Here is a 24526-nt window from a genome sequence, read left to right as displayed (position 1 = left end):
TTGAAACATTTACCAAATATCTTCTCTGTCATCATTTAAATAAGGCTACAGGCAACAATTTATAACCTTATTTCATACACATATTCTATTAGGTTGGTGCAAAAGTAATGGCAAAACCACAATTACTTTTGCACCAACCTAATAATACAAATAGCATCCTGGTAGTACTCACAGTGGCTTTTGCCTGTTGCAATGGACTGAATGCTTGTGATCCCCCTCCCAAATTCATATATTTAAATGCTAATTTCAATGTGATGGTATTTGGAGGTGGGGCCTTTGGAGCAAGATTAGATCATGAGGATGGAGCCCTTATAAGAGGCCAGAGAGCTGGCTATCTTTCTTCCGGCCATGGGAACACACATGGAGAAGTTGGCAGTCTACTGCCTAGAAGAGGACCCTTACCAGAGCCCAACCATAGTGGTACCTTGATCTCAAACTTCCAGCCTCTGGAACTGTGAGAAATAAATTTCCGTTGTCTATAAGCCGCCAGTTTATGGTATTTTGTTACAGCAGCCTAAGGTAAGACTCTTACCCCTTTTGGAAATTAACTACGTTTGTGCCTTGGGATTTTGGTGGGATCAGTCAAGGTGCATGTGTACATACACATGTACATACACACACTCACGAGCCAAAAGGTGGGCACACAATCCAAGCCAGGCCAACCAGACTTTGTCACAGGGTGTCAGAAAGCTGGGAAGTAAAGCTGACTTCTGCTGAAGGGGTGGTTCTTCTATCTGTGGCCTGATTGTTCAACCCTTCCTGTGTAAGCTCCCCAGACCCTTGTAATGAATATCTCTTTTACTGGCTTTACTGGCTTTATCTGGTTTTACTGGCTTTAGCCAGTGTCTCTGTCTGCCACTTGACTTCAAAACAAAACAATAAAATGACCCGAATGGGTATATTTCTACTTTATAATCTTCACACATAGCAGTCCACACAAATAAAAAGAATTTCTACAACACTCCCAGAAGGTAGAGGGAATTATTACAAAGTAAATGTAGAGGGAATTATTACAAAGTACTGAGGGAACTTACGGGGAAGGAGCCAAAAAATGAAGATTTGTCTCAAATTCCTGTGACATCCACCAGTTCCATTTCCAGGAATTTATTCTAAGGAAATAAACAAGCAGTGAAAGATGTATGTGCTAGGTCATTGGCCACAGAGTTATTTATAAAAATAAAATATAGAAATAATCTAGATAATTATGGGTAGTAGCAGTCATTAAAAATGTAATGAAGGCTTGTATGCATTAATACGAAAAGATGTTCTGATATACTTTTAAGTAAAAACGTGATTATAAAACAACCTAACACTTCCGTTTTTACAAATACATTTCTATATATGTAAGTATGTATACAAAAAATCTAGAAGTGAATATATAAAAATATTGGTAGTTGCTATCTGAATGGTGAGTTTATGAGTGATTTTTATTTTTCTCATTATATTTCTCAGAAATTTCCAAATTCTTTGCAAAGAGGTCTTAGTAATATGTAATCAGAAATAATCAATGAATCAAGTAACGTTCTTGAAGGATTTTTAATAATGTAAAATGTAAAAATGTTACATTGTAAAAAAGGATAAAGTGCTATTTTTAGCATCATCTTTTAATTATATAAAAATATTCAGTGTTTTATAAGAAAATACATCAGTATATTAATGTGTTTTTCTCTGAGAGGTTGGCTTATTAAAGATTCTAAGATTTTTATAAATAAACAGTATACCTACATATATATGTATATATATATAAAATTTACCTAAACATCAACAAATTGAAAGAAATAATATTTAAATCCAGATACCAATATGAACCCTGTTATTGTATAGGACCAGAGAATGAATTGATAATACATTAAAATTCAACCCCTTTCTATTAGGAAACTTCATCTGATTGAGGAAGATGATGATAAGAAGAATCAGAGAGAAAGGTGGTCAGATCCAGTCTGGGATCCAATGTGGGGTTAACCCTAAAAAGAATTGAACTTGGCCTCTTTTTTTCTCCCCAACCCTTCTGCTAGGGCCAATATGATTCACGTCCAGTTATCCTTCTAGCTCCCTTAATTATTATTATCATTAATTTGCTCCTACTGAAACTAGAATATCATTGGACAACAGTAGCCATGTCAAACCTTTATAAGGGTGCCAACCCTTCCGTTTTTCTAAGTTGACTTATTGGGTAGAAATAACTGTTTACTGAATGTCTACCATATGCACAGCTTTGTAAGAAAAAGGAAAAATTATAAAATATGGTTAGGCAAAAAAATTAAACAATAGTTTAACAGTGACATAACAATTCAAAGTCATTCCAGGAGAGTACACCACCACACCAGAGGCAGGATGACAGTAGCAAGTGTATGGGTTTAAGAGGCAGATCAGCCTCTACCACTGTTTTGTTGATGTGTGACTTTGACATATGTTATAGACCCAGTGAGAATTGGTTTTCTCATCTGTAAACTGGAGATAATAATAACTACCTGCGGTGTTCGGCCTCCATGATAGTTTCTAGTGATCTTGCCTTCTGGTATTCACACTTCCCATAGTCATCTCCTGCATTGAATAGAGCTAATATGACAACAAATAGGATATTGTAGGAATTATACAGTATAATTTTCTAGGGTGAGGTCATGAGAGACCTTGTGGTTTCCACCTTGCTCTTTGCTCTGTCTTGGATCACTGGTTTTGGGAATGTCAGCTGCCATGTCATAAGGACACTCACTTAGCCTTATGGTGAAAACTACATGGCGAAGAACTGGGTCCTCTCACCAACATCCAGTGCCAACTTGCCATGCATGTGAGTGAGCCATCTTGGAAGCAGATCTTTAGCCCCTTCCACACCTTCAGATGACTGCAGCCCTAGCCAGCATCATGACTGCCATGCCACAAAACCTGAGCCAGAACCACTTGGTAAGCCGCTTCTGATTTCCTGACCCACAGAAACTGAGATAATCACTGGTGATTGTTTTAAGCCACTACACTTTGGGGGATAATTTGTTATGCAGCAATAGCTAACTAATACTCTAGATTATGATGTATTAGTGTTATTTATTTGCTTTATCTGCTGCTCCAACATCAGACAATTGAGAGTGCAGGATCTGGGACAGCATCTTTGGGAAAGAGAAGGGATGCTGAGAGTTATAGACAGAGGTGCAATTTCTATATGAGGGCGCATAAGGATAGCCCTGGTGGGAAGATTTGGTTTTCTCTGGAAGCAGGAAGCATGATATAGCTGCTAGAGGAAATGACAAGTAATAGAGAAAACAAAAACAGGGTTAGACAGCATGAACGTATAGTGATCTGAGCTGCAGGGTTCTTTTCTTTCTCCATCAATTCTCTGTGATCTAGGGGTAAAAGGATTAAAATAAACAGCAACTGGGGAAAGACCAAGTGAAAAGTTCGATGACCAAGAGCATTGGCAGGGAGGACTGATGCCCATGGTTGTAACATGTGAATTTCTTCTAGCTGAACACTGATTTATACTGTGAAATTACCAATATTTGGTACAAAAAAATGTCAATTTCATATAGTTCAACCCATATTCATTCTAAAGAGTAAATCTACATCTTCCTGGAGGAGTTTGGGTGGTTGAGATCACTGATGAGGAAGAAGCAAGTTTCTTAAGAAAGCCCATCTTGAGAAAAACCCCTACAGATTAAAGTGAGTTTTCCCAATGCCTGGAACAAGTAAACTTTTTTTTTTTTTTTTTTGAGATGGAGTCTTGCTCCGTAGCCAGGTGGGAGTGCAGTGGCGTGATCTCGGCTTAGTGCAACCTCCGCCTCCCGGGTTCAAGCGATTCCCCTGCCTCAACCTCCTGAGTAGCTGGGACTACAGGCGCGCACCACCATGCCCAGCTAATTTTTTGTATTTTAGTAGAGATGGGGTTTCACCATGTTGGCCAGGATGGTCTCGATCTCCTGACCTCAGGTGATCCGCCTGCCTCGGCCTCCCAAAGTGCTGGGATTACAGGCATGAGCCACCGCGCCCGGCCCACATAAACTCTTAAAAAATTTAAAAATAGATATACATGCACGTAATTAAAAAAAGGAAGATACAGAAACATAAAAGAAGATAAGTCAGTCTCCATCTGCACTAATTGTTTTCAGCCGCAAGCAATAGAAACCTCATACCTGACTGGTAGGGAAATGTATTCACTCTCTTACCAGAGATGCGAGATGGGGTTCAGTTAGTTGATTTAGCAGCTTCACCGTATTATCAAGGACACAGATTCTTTCTGTTTTTCTACTCTGCTCTCTACTGCCTGGGCTTCAGCCTAAGGCTAATTTATTTCACAGTTGTCAAATGGAAACAGTTGGGCTTCATCCTTCCTTATTTGTGTCCAACTGACTTTCTGTGAATTTGTCCTTAGAGTAAGAAAGCAAATTCTAGAACCTTCCAGCAAACCTCTCCTCTGCTCTCCTCTCATTCACTGGACAGAATTGGGTCACATATCTCTTCTTTAACAAATCACTGTCAGGGGAAAGGAATCATACCTGTAACAATCAGAGCCATCCCTGGCTAAAAAGTCCATTTTCCAAATGCATTTGTGTAGAATGGATGTGGTTGAGTCACTCACAATGTTCATCACCTTGACCCACACCTGCTGCACGTGCTCTTTCACAAAAGCAAACACTATTCTCAATCTCTAGTGCATCCTTCTGAAGATGCATGTTCATTTAGATGCATTCTCTTCCCTTTTTACAGAAATGGTAGTGCAGCATACATGTTGTCTTACACATTGTTTTTTTTTTTCATAGTATACACTATTGGTAAATGTTTAATGAATAAATGCTAAGTTCAGAAACATATATTTTGTAAGCCAGATGGCTTTTATCCTAATTATGTATTTTCTTGTTTGCCTTTTGTACTCCACTAGCATTAAGCTTTTTTAAGTTCCAGCAATTTCAGTTTTGCTAAGGTAAAACAAGGAAGAGTCTTTGTGTGGACTGGGGCCAGGGTATTAAAGGGGATCAGCAGATCCTGAGTGCCAATATAGTAGTGGCAGCAGACAGAAGAGAATCCCAAGGGGTATGTAAAATAATATAATAACAACAATAATAGTGCCTCCTATGTACCAGATTGTGCTAAACATATATTCAGTAAGAACCAAGTTGGGGCCGGGCGCAGTGGCTCACGCCTGTAAACTCAGCACTTTGGGAGGCCGAGGCAGGCGGATCATGAGGTCAGGAGATTGAGACCATCCTGGCTAACACAGTGAAACCCTGTCTCTACTAAAAATACAAAAAATCAGCCGGGCGTGGTGGCAGGCGCCTATAGTCTCAGCTACTCCGGAGGCTGAGGCACGAGAATGGCATGAACCCGGGAGGTGGAGCTGGCAGTGAGCCGAGATCACGCCACTGCACTCCAGCCTGGGCAACAGAGTGAGACTCCATCTCACAAAAAAAAAAAAAGAAAAAAAAAAAAGAAAAAAAGAACCAAGTTGGGTCTCCTTGGTTGGCTGTCTCTTCACAACTAATGATTCTCCTTCAAATGCTAGACCTTATGATTTGTAGTGTTTTCACAATGGAGGTGATTCTCTTAGCCTTTGTGAGTGAAACTCCAAGAGCTATATTAAGAAAGATATGAGTGCTAAGGAGGCAACATAGCTTGTTGAGAGATGCGGGTGGTGTAGGGTAACAAACTTGGGCTTGAATCCTAGCTCTACCACTTATTAATTTCACAGTGTAATTAGACATTGGATAACGTGGATGATTTTGTTTTGTTTTGTTTTTTGTAGAGATGGGTCCTTGCTATGTTGCCCAGGTTGGTCTCAAACACCTGGCCTCAAGCCATCCTCCTGCCTTGACCTCCCAAAGTGGATAATATTCTTATTGTCTCTGTGCTTCAGTATCTCATCAAAAAATGGAGAAATGCCAGAGGATTGCTGTGATGATTAAATGAGAGATGCATACAAAATACTTTGCATGGTGCCTGAGACAGAAAAGCATTCAACAAATCTAAGCAAAAGTTTGATGGCATGTGATAACTTGTAGAGAAAGAGGTCCACTCTTACAGGTTTTGATATCACAAAAACAATATTAGTACAGCAATTTAAGATTTTTTTATTGATGTTTAACCTGTATACAACCATACCCATTTTAAGTGTACAGACAAATGAATTTTGACAAATTCATTCACTCATCTAATCATCACTATAACCATGATACAGATTTTTATCACTCCAAAAGTCCATCCTGTGCTCTTTTCAAGTCCATCCTCCTTATCTGATACCCCAAGCCACCATTGTTTTGCTTTCTGTAACTACAGTTTTGTGTTTTTAGAATTTCATATATGTTGAATCATACCATTTGTAATTTTGGGGTCTGACGTCCTTCACTCAGAATAATGTATTTGAGATTTATCTACATTTTGCATGTATCCATGGTTTATTTTATACCAAAGCAGGGTTCTATTATGTAAATATAGGTACCTCAATTTGTTTATCAGTTAACCTGTTGTTGAACTCTTGGGCTGTTTCATTTTTTGGCTGCTATGCATAAAGCTGCTATGAATGCTTTTTTGTGGACTCATTATTTCTGTCATGTAACTATTTTTTAGTGTAAATGTAGAGTCATATGGTAAATATATGTTTAACTACATAAGAAACTGCCAATCTGTTTTCCAAAGTGCTTGTACATTTTGCATTTTCACCAACTGCAATGGTTTGGATGTGGTCTGTCCCTACTGGAATGCATATTGAAATTTTATCCCCAATGTGGTAGTGTTGGGAGGTAGGCTAGTGGAAGGTGTTTGGGTGAGGGAGATGGATCCCTCAAGAATAGATGAATGCCCTCCTACAGAGGTGAGGTAGTTCTTGCTCTGAGAGAATGAATTAGTTCCCATGATAGCAAGTTGTTAAAAATGAGTTTGGCTTCCTTGGCTTCTCTCTCTTGCGTCCTCTCTCACAATGTGATCTTTACACACACTCTCTCTTTCTGCTTTCTGTCATGAGTTGAAGCAACATGAGGCCTTCATCAGATGCAGCTGCCCAATCTTGACTCTTCTAGTCACCACAATCATAAGCCCAATAAACCTCTTTTTTAAAGTAAAATACCCAGCCTCAGGTATTCTGTTATACCAACACTAAACAAAGACAGCAACAAGGCATCAGAGTTCCAGTACTCCACATCTTGCCGAACAACTGGAATCATCAGTCTTTCTAATTTTCACCATTCTACTAGGAGGCATACAATTGTACTTTAATTTGCATTTCTCTGATGACTAATGATGTTGACCACCATTTCACATGCATTTGGCCAAACATGTATCTTCTTTTATTATGTGTATGTTCACATATTTTGTCATTATTATTTTTTGCAAATAGTGTAGGTATTTTTCCCCAGTCTGTGGCTTACCTTTTTAGTTTCTTAATGGTGTATTTTGAGGAGCAAAAATTTGAAGTTTGATAATATCCAGTTGGTTAGTGCTTTCTGTGTCTCCTCTACAAAACTGTTGCCTAACCCACAGTCATGAAGAGTTTTTCTTTGTTTTCTTCTAAACAAAGCTTTACTGTTTACATTTAGGTTTATGATCCATTGGATTCAATCTTGTGTATAGGTGAAATAAGGTTTGAGGTTCTTTTCTTCTATATGGATATCCAATAGTCCCAGTATGATTAGTTGAAAAGATTATCCTTTCCCATAGAATTATCTTGGCACTTGTGCCAACAATCAATTGACCATATGTGTCTATATGTAGACTTTCCATATGCTCTTCCACTGGACTATATGATTGTATGTTGGCCGATTCCATGTCTTGATTATTGTAGCTTTTTAGTTAAGTATTGAAATTGCACAGTGTAAGTTATCCAACTTTGTTCTTTTTCAAAATTGTTTTGGCTAGCTAGCATAGGTCTTTTGTGTTTTCACATACATTTTACAATCAGATCGTTAATTTCTATTTTTAAAAAAAGCGTGCTTGGATTTCAATTGGGATTATATTGAATCTGTAGATCAATTTAGGGAGAATTACATCTTAACAATATTGAGTCTTTCAATCCATGATCATGGTATATTTCTCCATTACTTTAGGCTTTCTTTAATTTCTCTCAACAGAGTTTTATAGGTTTTTAGAGTACAGATCTTGCACATATTTTGATAAACTTATCTCTATTTTGTTTTTGATACTGTTGTACAATAATTGTTTATATGGTTATTTCATTATAATAATGATCCTATGAGGTAAATATGAGCTTAATTTATTAGTTAACAAATGCAGCTCAAAGAGATCAAAAGGTTGGCTTAATATCATATGATTAGCTAATCCCATTTCTGGAAATGTATCTTGCAGATATACTTTCACATGTTCAAAATGACTAGTACAAGGTTATTATTGCAGCATGGTTTATCATGATAAAAGATTGAAAAAACCTTGAGTGTATCCATGAGACTTTATCAGTGATACAGCCTCAGAAACAGTAGGCAGCTGTATAAATGAATGAAGAAGGTAACTATGTATCTATATAAAAGGAACTGCAAAATATATTAAGTGAAAAAAAGATACAGAATGTTATACATAGTATATTTTTTCTTTCATGTACAATATGGGGTAAGGTAGGAAATAAGGATACATATTTATATCTGTTGCAAATTGCTTAGAAAAACTCTGGAAAGATACATGACACAATAATAAAGTATTTACCTCTTGTTGGGAGGCATGAGGACTGGATAGATGGTGAATAGAGTGGAAACTTCATTCTGCATCATTTTATGTTTTTTAAAAAACTGTGTAAGTATATTACCTCTGAGACTGCTGATTTCCTCTCAGTGTCCATTTTTCATTTCTTCCTTTTACAAGTAGGACATCCCCCCTGAGTTTTTGGAGGGCATATCCTAGCCTCCCCTGCAGCTAAGTACATTCCTGTGACTGAATTTTTGCCAGTGGAATGTGAACACAGGTGACTTATATTATTTCCATGTCACTTCCTTAAATGGAAACTAATATCTTCCACTTTCTTTTCTTCACCCTTTCCATGGGCTAGAATGTGGATATGGCGCTGGTGAGACTGTTTTGATCAGAGTAGATAAGGTAACAATCGGAAATAAACATCTAGGCTGGGTGCGGTGGCCCACGTCTGTAATCCCAGCATTTTGGGAGGCCGAGGCAGGTAGATCACCTGAGGTCAGGAGTTTGAGACCAGTCTGGCCAACATGGTGAAATCTCATCTCTAATAGAAATACACAAAAATTAGCCGTGCATGGTGGCTTGCACCTGTAGTCCCAGCTATTTGGGAGACCGTGGCAGGAGAATCACTTGAACCCAGGAGGTGGAGTTTACAATGAGCTGAGATCGCGCCACTGCACTCCAGCCTGGGTGACAGAGCAAGACTGTCTCAAAAACAAACAAACAAAAACCCATCTATTTTTCTTTAACCAATGACTCTTGGGATATTCCCATTACAGCAGCTTCGCCTATATCCAAATACATCAACTTAAAAATTTTGCATAGCTCATGATATTTGACAGTGTAGGAACACGAACGCAAGTGTCCTGGCTTCCAAGTCCATGTTTTCTCTGCTGATGAGTAGGAAGGCAGCCTTGCAATGGCTAGTTCGTTATCTTCCTAAAGTGTGGAATGATGACTCATGAAGCATAATCTGCCAAAATTCATGATACCAGCCAACCTACAGCCACTTCTGCTGATTCAGATGGGACTCAATAAAACAGACAGAAGTAAGGTGAAATATAAGGCTGATGACTTTTGAAATCTCAGCCTGGAAAGAGAGAATTAGTGGTAAAGCAAATTGAACTTGGGAAAATTAACAAAATGAACATAATCCAATAGGTATCGGTACATGAGGTAGCAAGGAAATTATGACTGAAATATTATAAGTCAAGGAAATTTTATCTCATTCAAAAGGAACAAGTCTACAGTAAGAGAGATGAGGGTGCAGAGTAACCCCTGCATCAGAGAGTTATTCAGCTGGTAGAAATGGACAGTGGTAGAATGGTAGATAGCAAATAGGACGAGACAAAAGGTGAGAAGGTGTAAGTGACATGGCTGTCAGAATATACAAGTGCATATGATTCTCTTCTAATTCAGTGGCAGTATCTAGTATTCAGAGGGACATCCACCACATAAATTTTCTAGGCTCATGAAAAGGAATAATAGCTGTCACCACAATGACTGGCCACAGGGAGAAAGGAATTATCTGAGAAGGAGTGATGCCAGAGCCAGGGGAAACTGACCCAGCTCCAGGGCTGGCTGCCAAACAGAGTGGCCAGCAAGCCAAGTCATCTTACTCTAAGGAGCATGTCACTTCACAGGACGTACTTATTGCAATCAGATTTTTTAAAGAGCGTGCTTTAAAGAGTACCACAGCCTATAAGAATGGAAATGTCCCTGCAGGCTTAGATAACTTTTGCCTTTAAAAAGAATACAAAGACTTTTTTTAAATTTATTTTTTGTTTTTCAAGTAATACTTGCCACAAGAGGGTGAACAAGAAAGGATGGAAGCTACTGCTTTGTGCTGATGACATAATGCTATCAGATGACAAAGAAAAGGTAAAACTCAAGTTTTAATTTATTTGTCTTCTCTCCCAAAGAGACTAATGTTTTAATGAAAAAAGGTAGAATAAACATGATTTAAAGGCTACTAAAATCCAGCATGGTAAGCAAGCAATCGATTGCTTTAAATGAGTTTCTAGGCCTAAATGAATTATCCATGCAAGAGATTTCATAAGTGATCGTAAAGGTAATTACTCACTTTCCAGAAGCCAGAGAAAAATAAGAAATGATAAAAGATTGAAGAAGGGCAAATATTGTCTTGATTTTCAAAGATAATAAAAAGTGGTAGGGGCAAAGAAGAGTCAGAGTTATTGGTAAATTTAACATTGCCTAACAATTTTCTAGAATGATTTTTAAATGCATTTTTTTTAACAAAGAAAAGAAGAGATAATCACTGGAGCCTATGTGAGTTTATAAATGACGGTTTCAATGTTTTTGCCCGTCCATGTTTATCAGAATCTCAGTGGATTCTGTATCTTGTAAACTTGCTGAGTTCATTTATTACTTCTAATGATTTTTTAGTGGATTCCTTAGGATTTTCTGTATATTTGTGTTATCTGTGAATAGAGAGTTTTACTTTTTCCTCTCAAATGTAGATGCATTTTACAATGTTTTAATGAACATTTTTACATATTGTGTTGCAGAAGGAGTTCAGGATCAGTCAGTTCAGGACTGTCAGTTAAACCATCCAAAATTAAAGTGGCAATAGCTAACTTATCACCTGTTTTGTGTGTGTGCTTTTGTTGTTGTTGTTGTTGTTCTGTGACTCAGTCTTGCTCTATCGCCCAGGCTGGAGTGCAGCAGTGCGATCTCGGCTCACTGTAACCTCTGCCTCCCCGGTTCAAGTGATTCTCGAGCTTCAGCCTCCCAAGTAGCTGGGATTACAGGCGCCCACCACCATGCCCGGCTAACTTTTGTATTTTTAGTAGAGATGGGGTTTCACCATGTTGGCCAGGCTGGTCTCGAACTTCTGACCTCAAGTGATCCACCCACCTTGGCCTCCCAAAGTGCTGGGATTACAGCCGTGAGACACCGTGCCCAGCCTCCTGTTTTTCTTGTATCCCTTTATAATTAATCATTTTTATGGTAGTCAAGAGTGATCTGGTCTTTGGGTTCTTTGATTGTAAACCACAGAAACAAATCCTAGATAACTTAAGCCAGAAAATAAAAAAATAAATTGTAGACCCCATAAATTGTAACAATTTGCCAAAAAGTAAAAAATAATTTATGGCCTGCATAAACTGTAACAATTTGTATTGTCTTTGTGTCTCTTGATTCAAGATTCAAATGTAACAGCATCTAATTGGCCAAGCTTAGATCACATACTTTCTTAAGAATGTATGTACTGTGGTGATGAAAGGAAGGGTGTGATGGAACGTCTCTTCAGGAGCCTCTTATTGAAAATAAATTAAATTAATTTTTTTGGACATGAGATCTTGCTATGTTGCCCAGGTTGGAGTACGGTGGCTGTTCACAGGCTCAATCATAACGCACTACAGCCTTAAACTCCTGGCTTTAAGTGATCTTCCTGCCTCAGCCTCTTGAGTAGCTGGGACTACACCATGCTACCACAGCCAGCGAGGAACCTCTTTTTTTGGTTTTGTTTTGAGATGGAGTCTGGCTGTGTCAGCCAGGCTGAAGTGTACTGGTGCGATCTCAGCTCACTGCAACCTCCACCTTGTGAGTTCAAGCTATTCTCCTGCCTCAGCCTCCCGAGTAGTTGGGATTACAGGCATGCACCAGCACATCCCACTAATTTTTGTATTTTTAGTAGAGGTGGGGTTTCGCCATGTTGGCCAGGCTGGTCTCGAACTCTTGACCTCAGGTGATCTGCCCGCCTTGGCCTCCCAAAGTGCTGGGATTACAAGGCATGAACCAGTACGCCTGGCCCAGAACCTCTTTTTTAAGAGGCATTTACTTTTTACCAAGTTGAAACATTCATTGGAAAAGCTCTCCAAATAAATTGGGGTTCAATTAAAAAGGGAATAGACCCTAAATTACTAACAATGTCAAATATTCACTATAGCTGTTTTCTAAAATGCAAATTTTCTTTGCTTAAAGACCTCCTTGACTCTTCATTACCTTAGTATGGCAATAAAAATTATTCATTTCCTAGTCTTTACCCTCATCTCCAACTCAAAATTTATTGAATATACCAGACCATGTGACAGAAGCTAATAGACAAAAAAGCACTCTTACCTTGAGACATTCATAGTCTAGTGACAGAAGCGTGATAGTACGACCACCTCTTGATTGCTTAATATGTCTAAAGCAGAGTTTACTGGCAATAATAGCTGGGGTGGCCATAAGTCCTTGTTTTTCCTATTGTCCTGACATCATTACTATCAGCACAAACCCCCTTTTCCCAGCCTCAAAAGCTTCTCAGTTTGGACAGAAATTATAGGTCATTCTAATAATAATAATACAGTATTTTCTCAGTTAACTCTCAAAACAATTCTGTGAAGGAATGAGATGTTACCTTCCTACTGGATAATGTGAGTAGAGTTTTATAAAAAGACTATTTGCAAAGGTATGTGCAAAATGAAGGGAAACCATAGGGGTTTACTCTGGGTCACCCTAGGGAGGGATACTGGCTGCTTCCTTTGGTTGAGGGAGGCAGCCAGCTTGCAATGGTGCCACAGCAAGGGAGCCAGGGGGGAATAAATAAGCATACTCCTTCCTCTTTGTTCCATCGCTGTTGCTTCCTAGTGCCTTCACTCAACTGGAAGCTAGAGGGAAAGAACGTCTCTTGAGTTAAGGCTCCAAGGGACAGACAGCAGGTTGGAGAGTGGATCTGGCTAACAGAACACGTCCTCCCCCAGGACTCACTGTTACTACCCTATTTTACAATAGAAAAAAGAAATGAGATGAAAGTTTAACTTATTTGATATAACAAAGCTCATAAGTGATCATCTGTAGCTGAAGTGCCAGGTTCTCCCCACTCTGCCACTCTCTCGCTAAGGCTCCAACATCCTAGCAATGCCAGGATACCCATCCTCCCCATAGCATCCTCACATCCCAAATGAGATGTTGGAATATGTAACGTTAAGTTTTGCTGATTAGAATAAACTAACCTACCCACCAAGGTAGGGCATTCACATTCTTATAATCTAAGCAGATGAGTTTACAGCATATACATTCACAAAATAAATAAGTAAAAAAAAAAAATTTGATAAACAAATTCTACAGTCTGTTCTGGTCAAGATAACACAGTTCCTTTGCAACTGCCCTTACATCCGGTTGGTGGTGTGTGGAGCCCTCTTTTCCCAGGCCTTACATGAGGCCTCTGGCCCATGGGCAGTGCTGCTGCTGTCTGATCCTCCTTATGGAGAAAGGACAAAATGTCCATGTACCAGAGCTGCAGAAGAAAGTATTTGTCTTCCCCCTCCCTTTGCACAGCACCCATCTGTGTGTAATCTTATTATTATATATTTTTTGAGACAGGGTCTCACTGTGTCACCCAGACTGGAGTGTAGTGGCGCGATCTCGGCTCACTGCAACCTCCGCCTCCAGAGTTCAAGCGACTCTCCCACCTCAGCCTCTATAGTAGCTGGGACTACAGGCAAGCGCCACCATGACTGGCTAATTTTTGCATTTTTTTACAGCCAAGGTTTCACCATGTTGGCCCACCTCAGCCTCCCAAGGTGCTGGGATTACAGGCGTGAGCCACCGCGCCCGGCCCATTTATGTGTAATCTTAATTCAACACTTATTGAGCGCCTACTGTATGTTTGGCATAAAATGGTGGTCCCTAATTTCAAAAGATTTGGAGTCTAGAGGGCAGAAATTGAAGAGGCTGGTGCTCTGCACGTCTGAGTCCGCCCACAGACTGAATAAATAAGCTCTGCGTCGGCGCCCCTCACCTTTCTTTCATGGCCAGACTTTTCTCTGGCGGTTCCACAGCTGTCCTGACAGTGGAATTCAGACCGGGTGACCAAGCCCCTCGCCCACCTACCAGCGAAATCCAGCATCAGTTCCAGGGCAGCCGGACCCGCGCCCGGGGACGACTGACCCTTAGCCCAAGGCTGCGGGGGCGTCGGAGTCTTGAAGCGCAGGCGAGGCAGGGCCAGCGGGAAAGGGAGACTCAAGGCCCCAGGGGATCTGGGCGTTTGAAGACTCAGGTCAGACTCTGAGGCGCCCCAGTCTAAAGAGACGGGTTGTCTTTTCCCTAATTCAGGAGGCCAGGCTGTCCCTTGGGGCGTCGTACCGAGGGCAGATCACAGCCCTTCCCTCCTCACCACACTTTCCCTGTGCTTCCACCCAGCTGGTTCCCCGCCCTGTCCATCGCTGTCCTCAATCGCTTGTTGTCGTGGGCCCCCCTCTCCGGCCCACGTGGGGCCGCAGGGATCCACAGCTCATCTGACACACCTCGCTGCCCCGCACGAACCGGGACCCCTCCATTCCGCCGGCCCCTCAGACACGCAGTAACACCCCAACATCTGCTGGGAAAAAAATCTTCCCCACGGCGGAGGAGTTCTCAGTCCCACGCGCCCAGAGTCGCACCCACTCGAGCCACCCGCCTGTTGCCGTCGCCACGCCCTCCAGCCGCAGCCCCAGCGCGCATTCCTACGGGTCGCCGGGTCTGTCGCCAGCGATCGAATGAAGTCGGCTGATCCCCCATGTGTGGCTGCTCCAGTGACACCCAGGGGAGGCCTCGGTCCTTACCCCTAGAGCAACCAATGGCTGCCTTAATTCTTCAGCGGGGGCGTTCTTTTTCTTCCTCCCAAGCAGGCGGCCGTTGGGTCGGCCGAAGGCAGCAGCGACTACTACGGCTCTTCCTCTCCAATGGGATCCCCTGTCTGCCCGCGCGCCACAGTGACAGCTTCCAGATGCCTGTCTTTAGTCTCCCTTCTCAAGGGAAGCGGTGGGCGACCGAGGTGCGGCCTGGAGGGCCCCCATGTGGGAAGGGAAGACTTGCGGAAGGGCAATTCTTCCAGTGCGGAGACGAGGAGGCCAGCCCAGCCGCACTTCGGTCGCCCACCGCTCCGCCTGGTGGTCCGCAGCCCCTTCCAGGCCGGCTTCTCCGGGTGGGGCGTGCTAGTCCGGGGCTAACTTTCCGCCACGTGCTGTCCCTGCGACCCGTCTCCCCCGGTCGCCCTTCCTTCTCCCGGCGGCCGCTGGAGCTGCCCGCTTCGTGGAGCCGGTGGCAGGCCCCGGGGCTGAGAGCTCGCGCCCAGGCTTTTACTCAGATTCCAGCACCTGATGGAGCAGGGGGTGGCGGCCAGCGCACAGGCTGTCGGCATCTCATGGCAGCGGAGACGGTCGTTTGGGGACGGAGGGGCGAGCCCTGCGGCCGGGGCCAGTGGAGCTGGGCTCGGAGCCCGCCCACCATCCTCCCGCCCACCACCGCGGCCGGGCGCGCAGGCTCACACCCCTTCCTGGGGAAGCGAATGGTCCCTTCCAGGCGGGTGGCCATGTTGCTCTAATAAAGCGGGAGGGGCGGCGGCGTGGGGGGAGCAGATGCCGCTGGCTGCCAGCGGGACGCCGGCGAGCAGAGCGCAGCCGCGAGGGAGGCGCGAGGGAGGCGAGCCGGAGCCCGAGCACTAGCAGCAGCCGGAGTCGGCGGAAAGCACCCGGGCGCAGCCGGAGCCGGTGCCGCAGCTGCGATGGCCGTGGCCGTGGGGAGACCGTCTGTGAGTGCTGGGGCCTCGCCTGCTGCTCCTCGGGCGCCGGGTGGTCTCTGCTCTGGGGCGGGTGCGGTGAGGACCACAGGGGAGCCGGGCGGGTGCTCGGCCCTGCGGCGGCGGCGACGGCTGTGGGTGTGTGCACGAATTTGGGCGCGCGTCTGGGGTCGGGGTTAGGAGCCCAGGGGCTCAGTTACGTGATGCAACAGTGGATCGCCTCGTCGCGTCCCTCTTCTGGGGATGCGAAAGAAAAAGGACCCCTCTCCTGTTCCCTTTAAAATAATTCTTTGAGGCGCGGCGTGTCTCAGCCGCCTCCCTCTGCCCGCGCACCTCTTCCCTCGTGACAGCCAGAAGGGCGCCGGGTTCGGGGCTTTCCTCCAGTCTCCCCCGCGCCGAGGGGGCGCTCAGGGCATGGGAATTGCGAGCTGAAGTGCTGCGTGTGGCACAGCTGTAGAAGCAGGTCAGAGGGGTGGGATTTCCGTGGTGGCCTCCCCAGCGCATTGTGAGATCCCGGACACCCTCGGGCATCCACCCGGCTGAGCGGGCCCTGCCCAGGATGTGGACAAAGCCCCAGATAACACACACAAAGTTTTCTGGAGGCTCCCTTGTGGTGTGGGTGGAAGGACTGAAATGTTCTGCGGCTGAAAGGCCGGGGGCGGCGGGCTGAGGAGGCTGGGACGCGAGGAAGAGGAAGGGCGGGCGGGTGCGTGAAGAATCGAGTGCCCCACGGCGGGAGGGAGGAGAGTAGGAGGGAGGAGATACCTTTGCCCCGAGTGTGTGGGCCAAGGCGCCGCGCCTACTGGGTTGCAAGACTCGGTCCGCGCCCCGGGGCCGGGCCGGAGGGGAGCGGGACTCCGAGGGTGCGGTTCAGTGGCCGCTCCGCATCCCCAAGTGAAAGGCGGAGGAAGGGGCGGCGGCGGCCTTTCCTTTTTTTTGAAAGGAGCGGAGCTGGGTGGGAAAGGCGGAGTCCTCCTGTTTTCCCTTTCCCCTTTTCGTCGTCGATGTTCACAGTCCACTCGCCTTACTGGCTTTGGGGGCGCCTCGGGCGATGTCTTTCCCTGTCTATCACCTCCTCTTCCCTTTTTCTTCTTCCCTTTCCCACAGCTGTGCAGCTGCAGGTGGTGGCTCGGGAGATTTTGTAGTTACAGACGAAAGACTTACTGAGACACTGGAAGCTCGGAAATCCCAGAAATGCAAGGCTGTGCTCTCAGGCTCCCGGCTCTTCCCCCTCTCCCCGCCTAACTCTTCCCCAGATACGCGCGCCTTTTGCACCCTACCCCCTCGGGAGAAGTTCATGGGTCCCTTTGCGGATTCTAATTCGATTTGGTGGTTCGGCTGCCCGCGGTGCTGTCAAAGACGTTTTCTGCAGTCAGAAAACACAGCGGTCATATCGAATCATAACTGTCTTTTAGGCCTTTTCAACTCTACGATTTAATGACATGGCTCTTTTAAGAATTCTGGTCTTCTTTTGCACATAAATTGTGCTCTTGATAATCAGTGGTCACATGTAGGTTATTGTTACTGAGGGAATTTGCATAGTCTCTGGGCTAGTCGTTTTATTTTTGGTGAGAAAATTGAGGTCTATAGAGGTGAAATTTATCTGGTTAAATTACTCCTCCCCCTGCCCCCCATTATACTTATTAGCAGGCATAGATTCAGAGAACTAAAATAACAATATCTGCTTTAGATAAATTGGCAAACGTTTAGGATTGCAAATATTCAGTGGGGGTGTTTGGCTTTTTCAGTAACACGTATTATTGCTGGTGCATTCTTGAGGGATGGAGGAGGTGGAAGAAATAATTAGCTGCACGTTTTCTATAAATTAGTTCATATATGTCAGTTAAATAGGAACAGTATGTGGATTTAAGGTTTAGTTGTGTGGCCGTAATCACATCCAACACCAAGTCGGCCAACCATATGTGAGCTTAATCCCACAGAATTCTTATGTTAGATCTCCCTTTTCAGATAATAGAGGAGATTTTTTTTAAGTATACGTGCACAGAGGAAGTGACTTCTTTCTGCGCACTCTGTTGTCACCGGAATTAAAATTAAATTACAATCTAAAGACAGAAGACTTTTCTTTTGGAAACCTAATGTAAGAGTGATTAGGAATTGACTATAAAGTTAGAAAGTCTACAGAAAATGTGTGATCACATTTCACAGATAATTGTTGAATCCTTTCACTTTGTTCATTGGGCTATTGTCTTAAGTGTGATCTCGGCAGTTATGGCTTTAAAACAAAGTCAATGAATGGGGAAGATTCTTGAGACACAGCTCCATGGAATCTACACTGCATCTTTAAAGTTAAGAGTTCTCTGGCCCTCCCATTTCTTATCTAGTCTGTGATTTCACCAAAAGAAAGGAAGGGTGCGCTGAGGGAAAAGAACCACTCCGAAGTTGATTTATGTGTGAATGGAATTTCCCTAGGTATTTAATTAGATTTTTTTAAAAGTTATTTAGGACATATATCTCCTTTTGCGATAACTACCTCTCCCCGCCAGACTGAAGAAAAATGCAATCTGAATAACTTACCCTAAATTTTTGATATTCTTGAATGGGAACATCTGAGTGTGATATCCCAGGTAAATATGACATTTTAGTGGGCAAAAATGCTTACATGTCAAATGCACTATTTTCTATCTTATGAAATGGTTATATTCTGTTACAAACCATTCAAACCTCAAGGCTAAATTCAGATAAGTTTCTTAAGTGGATTTGTTGTGGACTGCAAAACAAAGCTTCAATTTAGTGTGATACTGTTTATTTCAGTTTTAATTTTGATCCCTAGCTTCTCCATTTCCCCACTGATGGTTTTTGGGCTTAGCCCTAAGAAGACCCTGAAGCACATCTGCTGTTTGCCTAGTATAACTGATGATTAGCAAGAACATTTTACTCCCAAGGGATGTGTCTGCATTTTGGATGAATTAGCATTTTTGCGTCCAAATCCCGGGGCAGCTATTATCTTTATTTTAAACAGAACATGGCAATTTACTCTACTTGGGAATCAGGCTTTATGTAGCTGATGGCCTCTCCTAAGCTGTGGTGTTCATCAGTTTAAAAACTCTAGGAGTTGAAAGGAACGTTAGAGGTCATTTGGGTTAGCCTGCTCCCCAGTGCAGAAATATTTCTTACTTTATCCCTAACAAAAAATATGTGTTTAAACTTCACTGGTGGTGGAGATTTCCCTATGATATCCTTCAAGAAATGCACTTAATTGCTGTTTTATCTGTTGAGCTGAAGGAAATGGAAAACCAAGTTTCCATTTGCTCATTTAACACCATTTATTAAGCACCTGCTATGTGTCAGGTACTTGTTCTAGGTGTTGGGGATATAGCAGTGGACAAGTTTTCTTCTTACCAGGAGCTTTATTGTTTGAGAGATTTGGTGTATTAAAGTGACAGACTTCAGTGTAAATGTGTAAATCATTTAGGGAGAAAAGGAATTATATGCCTATTGCTGACTCAGCAAATATGATTCAGGTGAAGGATCATATCTGTCTGGGGATAATTATAGGCAATTCCTAAAGACGAGGGCAGGGAGTGTGGGAAGTGGAGGAGTACTGCCAATAAAATGTTACTTTCCCTTGTTATAAAATTGCCATTTTTGTGACTTGAAAATGTGGCCCCAGATGGATGGCTGTGGTCGGTGTGCCTGGAGAAACATGAATGGAGCCAAGAAAGGTCCAGGGGAGGGCCACCTAAACAATAAAGGGACTGTCATCTCAGGTCAGTTTTCAAAAATTAGAACTTTTTAGTCAGTGATATAAATTATACATACTGAGGCTCTATAAGCAGTTATTAAGGAATGCAAGAAGTTTCTGAGGTACAATAATCTCTCCTTTTAAAATCTTTTGAAAGTTATAGATTAATTTTATCTTTTAAATTATCGTCTTTAAAAATGATGTGTCTACATTACAGTGAAAAGGAGACCCAAGGAATTGATTAAAAGAACAAAACTGCCCATAACCCACTATCCTGATATAATAGTTCTTAGGTGTTTAGTCTATTTCACCACTTTTTTGAGCAGACATAACCCATCTTGTATAAACTGCCACCTAGAAACCAAACTGTGTGCCTGAATGAGTCCTGTGTGACCATTTGAATAATACTCTTAAAATGAAGGAAGTGGATGCTTAGTGTTTGGGCATGGGCCATCCTATGTCTGCGAAAGGAACAAATGATTGTGGGACTCTGCTGTTTCCTTGATTTGGATGGCCTACTTGATTGATTGCCAGCAGACCAAGTGTTTATATTCTACCCAATGATGACGTCACACTGATCATGATCATCGGATTTAGACTGTGGCGCAGCCCACAGAGTTTTCTGTGCCTGTGTTTCTCTTTATAGGACTCTAAATTTGGTTGGGGATAGACGCTGCTCTTGGATTTTATCATTTTATTGGGATCCATCTTTCATAGTCTTAGCTAGACCTGTCTCAAATGGGGTTAGCAAAGCTGAACCATTATTTAAATGAAACCCAACACATCTAAAGCTTCTATACTTTTTCCCAAGGAGATCTACTTTACAATATAATTGATAACCTCCCCCGCCCCCTTTTTAAAAATCTGGATTGACAGAAAACTCCCAAATAACAATACTTCCCCTGACCCACTCATGCCTGCTGGCAGCCCATCAATGCAGCAGCTGTTGAACATAAAAACAATACTTGGGCTAAGGTAATAGAGACAGACTTCTAAAAGGAATTTGCTGGGCGATCTAAAGTGAAATTCACATTGTTCCAGGCTTGACCTGAGATAGAAATCAGGAGTCTGTTCCCTGATATGACAAAGCCAAGGCACCAGAGCCACCTCTTTTTAGGATCGACGCCAATGAGTGTGAGCACATCGCTCAAGCCAAATGGCACAGGAAGTCCAGTTCTGTGGACACATTCTGCCCACCTGCTGAACTGTGACTGGGTAGGATGGAGTGTGAAACATTGAGAGAGGGGCAGGCTGAGGTGGTGAGGTGGGAAAGAGACCATATTCTAAAAGGACCATTTTTCTGACAAGTGGGAGCTTTGTTTGTTCTTGTCTGTGTGTGATTTCTTTTTTATTTATTTATTTATTTTTGCATTTTTATTGTACAAAAAGGAAATGAAAATATATATAGCATAACATTAAAATTTACCTACTTGTTTTTGATAAGTAACATTCCTTTGGGAAGAATTGATTTTTTTTCTCATAGAAGTTGAGGCACAATAATGTAGATAGGTTAGAGATTGAAAAACAAAATAATCCTCAACACCCTAACACATCAGTACTCATTCTTGCCTTTCCAACCCACCTGTTTTATCAGACATTTCTTGTGTACCTTCTATATGCAGGTGCTGAAATTATGTTGGTGAGTACTTGACTGCAGTCCTTGCTGCTCTCATGAAATCTCTCTATAGGCTGAGTAAGCAATAGGATTTAGCAAGGAAAGGGAGATGGGGAGGTGGTTGTGGAAGTGTTCCAAGCCCAGGAAACAGCATGTGCCAAGCTCTGGAAGTGAGGAAGAGACTCTTAAAGAAATCCAATGTAGCAGGAACATCAGCATTAGGGTTGGGTAGGGAGAGTGGACAGACAAGAGGCTGAGGAGGTGGGAAGAGACTCAGTTGTGCAGTGCATTCTTTATAGGCATGTATTTACTGTGTAGCTCTTTAAATGCTTTATATTCCATCCACCCTTTGCCCATAACTTAAGATATCTCAGATCCTTGAAATTGGTTGAAGGAAGACAAAGAAAATCTGCAGACTACTAATTCTTCAGGATTCAATAGGAGAGATGAGAAACGATCAGGGGAGTTGATTCCTTTCATGCCCAAATTGAACCCTTAAAGAATAGAGGAAATGAAGACTGACAGAGGACACAGAGAAGGAGAGTCCAGTGACAACATATGACAACGACAATGCTAGATCTTCCTCTGCCCAGTTTTGTGCATTGAGCCTTTCCTCAGGATTCAGAACTAGAAGTTATTATTTTCTTAGACCTAAGCAACTGAGTCCTGAAGAGTGTGGTGGGGCTGGGGGGAAGATGGTAGGACTCTTTCCACCTTGGACTTCAAGTGGCAATCAGTGTTCTCCAAAAAGGAAATTAAAAACTCATTGGATTTTATGAAAACAGGAGAAGAGTCTGTTAAAAGCCAGGGTTTGCTTAAGACTTCATGCTGTTTTAGTTCATCTCATCTCTTTGAGGACTGTCTTCATACCAGTATAAATTTTGTGAATCTCATTAAGGTACTCATTAAACTTACTCTGACCTGCTGTTGGGGGGCAAAAGGCTTGACCAAAAACTTCTGTGCACAGGAAGCTTGTTCAGCATCCTGATTTTCAAATTTATTCAATTCAAATTACTGTCAAGACAATTATCTCACCTTATACTCACAAAATACCTGAGAAGTAATATAGAGAAGGAAAATGAGGCAGGAAGAAGTTGTCAGTTAATCTGCTACAGCAAATTTGTGGGAGAGCTAGGCTTTGGAACCAAAGGCTTTTAGACCAACATGCATACAGACCTCCCATCTGATTCAGTCAGTTAAGCTAAATTATGTTGCGGTAACAAATTGGCCCCATGTTTTGGTGGCTTACATAGCAAGGGTTTATTTCTCATGCAGCTTTCTTGTCTGTTCCATCCTCGGAGGTCTGCTGCATACTGCATTGCCTCCAGGACCCAGGCTGAGGGAGTATCCTCTATCTGGGCATTGCCAGCCTGGTGGCAGAGGACAAAGAGACATGCTGAACCCTGGCTTCTCAAGAGCTGGCTTCTCAAGCTCTTAGATGGGTCATTTCCATGCAGATCGTATTGGCCAAAGTAAATGGTCATTCCTAAATTCAAAAGGATGAGGATAGAGAATCCTCCTGTAAAGAGTGGCTCTGAAAGACACTGGGTCAGGCTTGAGGGCCTTGGGCTGGGGAAGTAAATCCCCCTCTAGGGAGGGCAGTGAATATTTTGAATAACAGTTGGCTAGATTCCTAGTCAAGGAATCTACTATGAAGCCAAGTCTTTATTTTTAAAATTGTATCCCTGTCTGTAAGGATTTTTCTCCCTCTATTTGGCCTGCTCTGATTCTAGCTGGGCATGGTAGAATGATGTGTGTGTGTGTGTGTGTGTGAGAGAGAGAGACAGAGACAGAGACAGAGAGAGATAAGAGTTAGGCAGCCACAATGAATTGAAGTCAGAGTGAATTCTCCTACTCACTGGTGATGAGCTTCCAGGGACGTCACCATCAAGTAAGTGATGGGTGGTAACCTTCTGAAAGACCTTCTGTGCTGCTCTCTGATGACCTCAGCTGTGGAAGTGTACTCTCTGGGAAATGGTTCTGAGGCCATTAGGACTTCCAGCTGCTTGACAGAATGATTTCCCTTGGGACCTTGGCCCTTTGGACCTTTCCCAGCCATATGTCCCTAAATGCAGATGAATCAGATGGCACCCTTCTTTCCCTTGCTCTGTTTTTCTCTCTGAGAGGCCATAGTGTATAGCGTTTGGGTGAAAAATGTGGGCTCTGGAGCCAGGTTGCTCCGGTTCTAGAGTATCAGTTTTACCATGTAACAAGCTTTGTGTCCTTAGGCAAGTTACTTCCCTCATCTGTAAAACACTAACAGTACTTCCCTCAAAGAGTTACAGATTAAGCCAATTAGTACACACACAGTGCTTACACTGCTGCCTGGAACATTCATCCTCAATAAAAGTTGGTTATCTCAGGAGAATGGTGCTGAAATAGTAATGGCTTTATACTGAAGACTGGGCTCAAACCAGAACTGTCACCCCACCCCACCCCAGTGGGAACTGAGCAATTGCCCCTTCTCTTGCACACCTGAACCACACAGGCTTCCCATTTTCTAATCATAGCACACCTTAGAGGCACGGATCAAGCATACCCTCCATGAAGCCTCCACCCATGAATCACCAAAATTTTGGCGATTTTTATTTATTTGAATTGCTGGCAACACTTATGTGTCATCCACATAGTGCTCTGGAGTCCCCACCCCACCTTTCCTTAAGTTACCTTTTTTTAAAAAAGTGACTGTCAAATATAATTGTGAACATAAAAACACAAAACAAAAAAACCTTATTACCTACCATAAGCAATATGTTCCACTAGCCCTTGACCACATTCTTGCATTCTTAGTCTAGATAGCCAGACTTAAGGGAAAGGACTATATGTCCTGTACCCCCCACCAATAAACATTTGACTCAATAAGTGAAAATTCACCCTTCAGATAAATTGGATAAGACGTATTGTCTAAGACGTGTGCCTACCTGGCTGTTGCTGTGTCAACCCCTGGTAGGTGTAGACCTCGCAACTCCACTTTCTGCCCCAGGCTTCTCTGCCATCGCCACCTGGGTTCCGCTTAGCTATTCTGACCTTTCTGCACTTCTGGACATCCAAAGGAGTTGCCATCCCAGGGGGCAACCCCCTTGAGATGGTG

General features: G+C 43.0%; 1 protein-coding gene and 1 long non-coding RNA gene across 8 annotated transcripts in view; one reads left to right on the top strand and one right to left on the bottom strand.

Annotated features, from left to right (window-relative positions):
* The window catches only part of LOC104006065 (uncharacterized), a 42963-nt gene extending 28518 nt beyond the window's left edge, over positions 1-14445 (bottom strand). Inside the window, exons 1-2 of the long non-coding RNA XR_008547508.1 lie at positions 14360-14445; positions 1035-1109 (exon numbers count right to left, since the gene is read on the bottom strand). This is a non-coding gene — a long non-coding RNA (uncharacterized LOC104006065). The remainder of the gene's footprint in view (positions 1-1034; positions 1110-14359) is intronic.
* A 780-nt stretch (positions 14446-15225) lies between these two features.
* Positions 15226-24526, top strand: part of SEPTIN11 (septin 11) — a 91277-nt gene continuing 81976 nt past the window's right edge. For 4 of the 7 annotated variants that reach the window (XM_054682944.2, XM_054682942.2, XM_009447696.5 and 1 more), the window contains exon 1: positions 15830-16129. In XM_054682944.2, coding sequence (XP_054538919.1) covers positions 16103-16129 — 27 coding nt within the window. In that variant the 5' untranslated portion in view covers positions 15830-16102. Of the gene's footprint in view, positions 15374-15829; positions 16130-24526 lie in introns of those variants that run through there. The other 3 variants (XM_016951554.4, XM_063809521.1, XM_063809519.1) reach the window with 3 other exon arrangements.

The sequence above is a fragment of the Pan troglodytes genome, chromosome 3 (genome assembly GCF_028858775.2).
Source record: "Pan troglodytes isolate AG18354 chromosome 3, NHGRI_mPanTro3-v2.0_pri, whole genome shotgun sequence".
In the NCBI taxonomy this organism is placed as follows: Eukaryota; Metazoa; Chordata; class Mammalia; order Primates; family Hominidae; genus Pan; species Pan troglodytes.
Note: the sequence above shows the minus strand (reverse complement) of the source record. Positions and strands in the feature narration are given on the sequence as shown.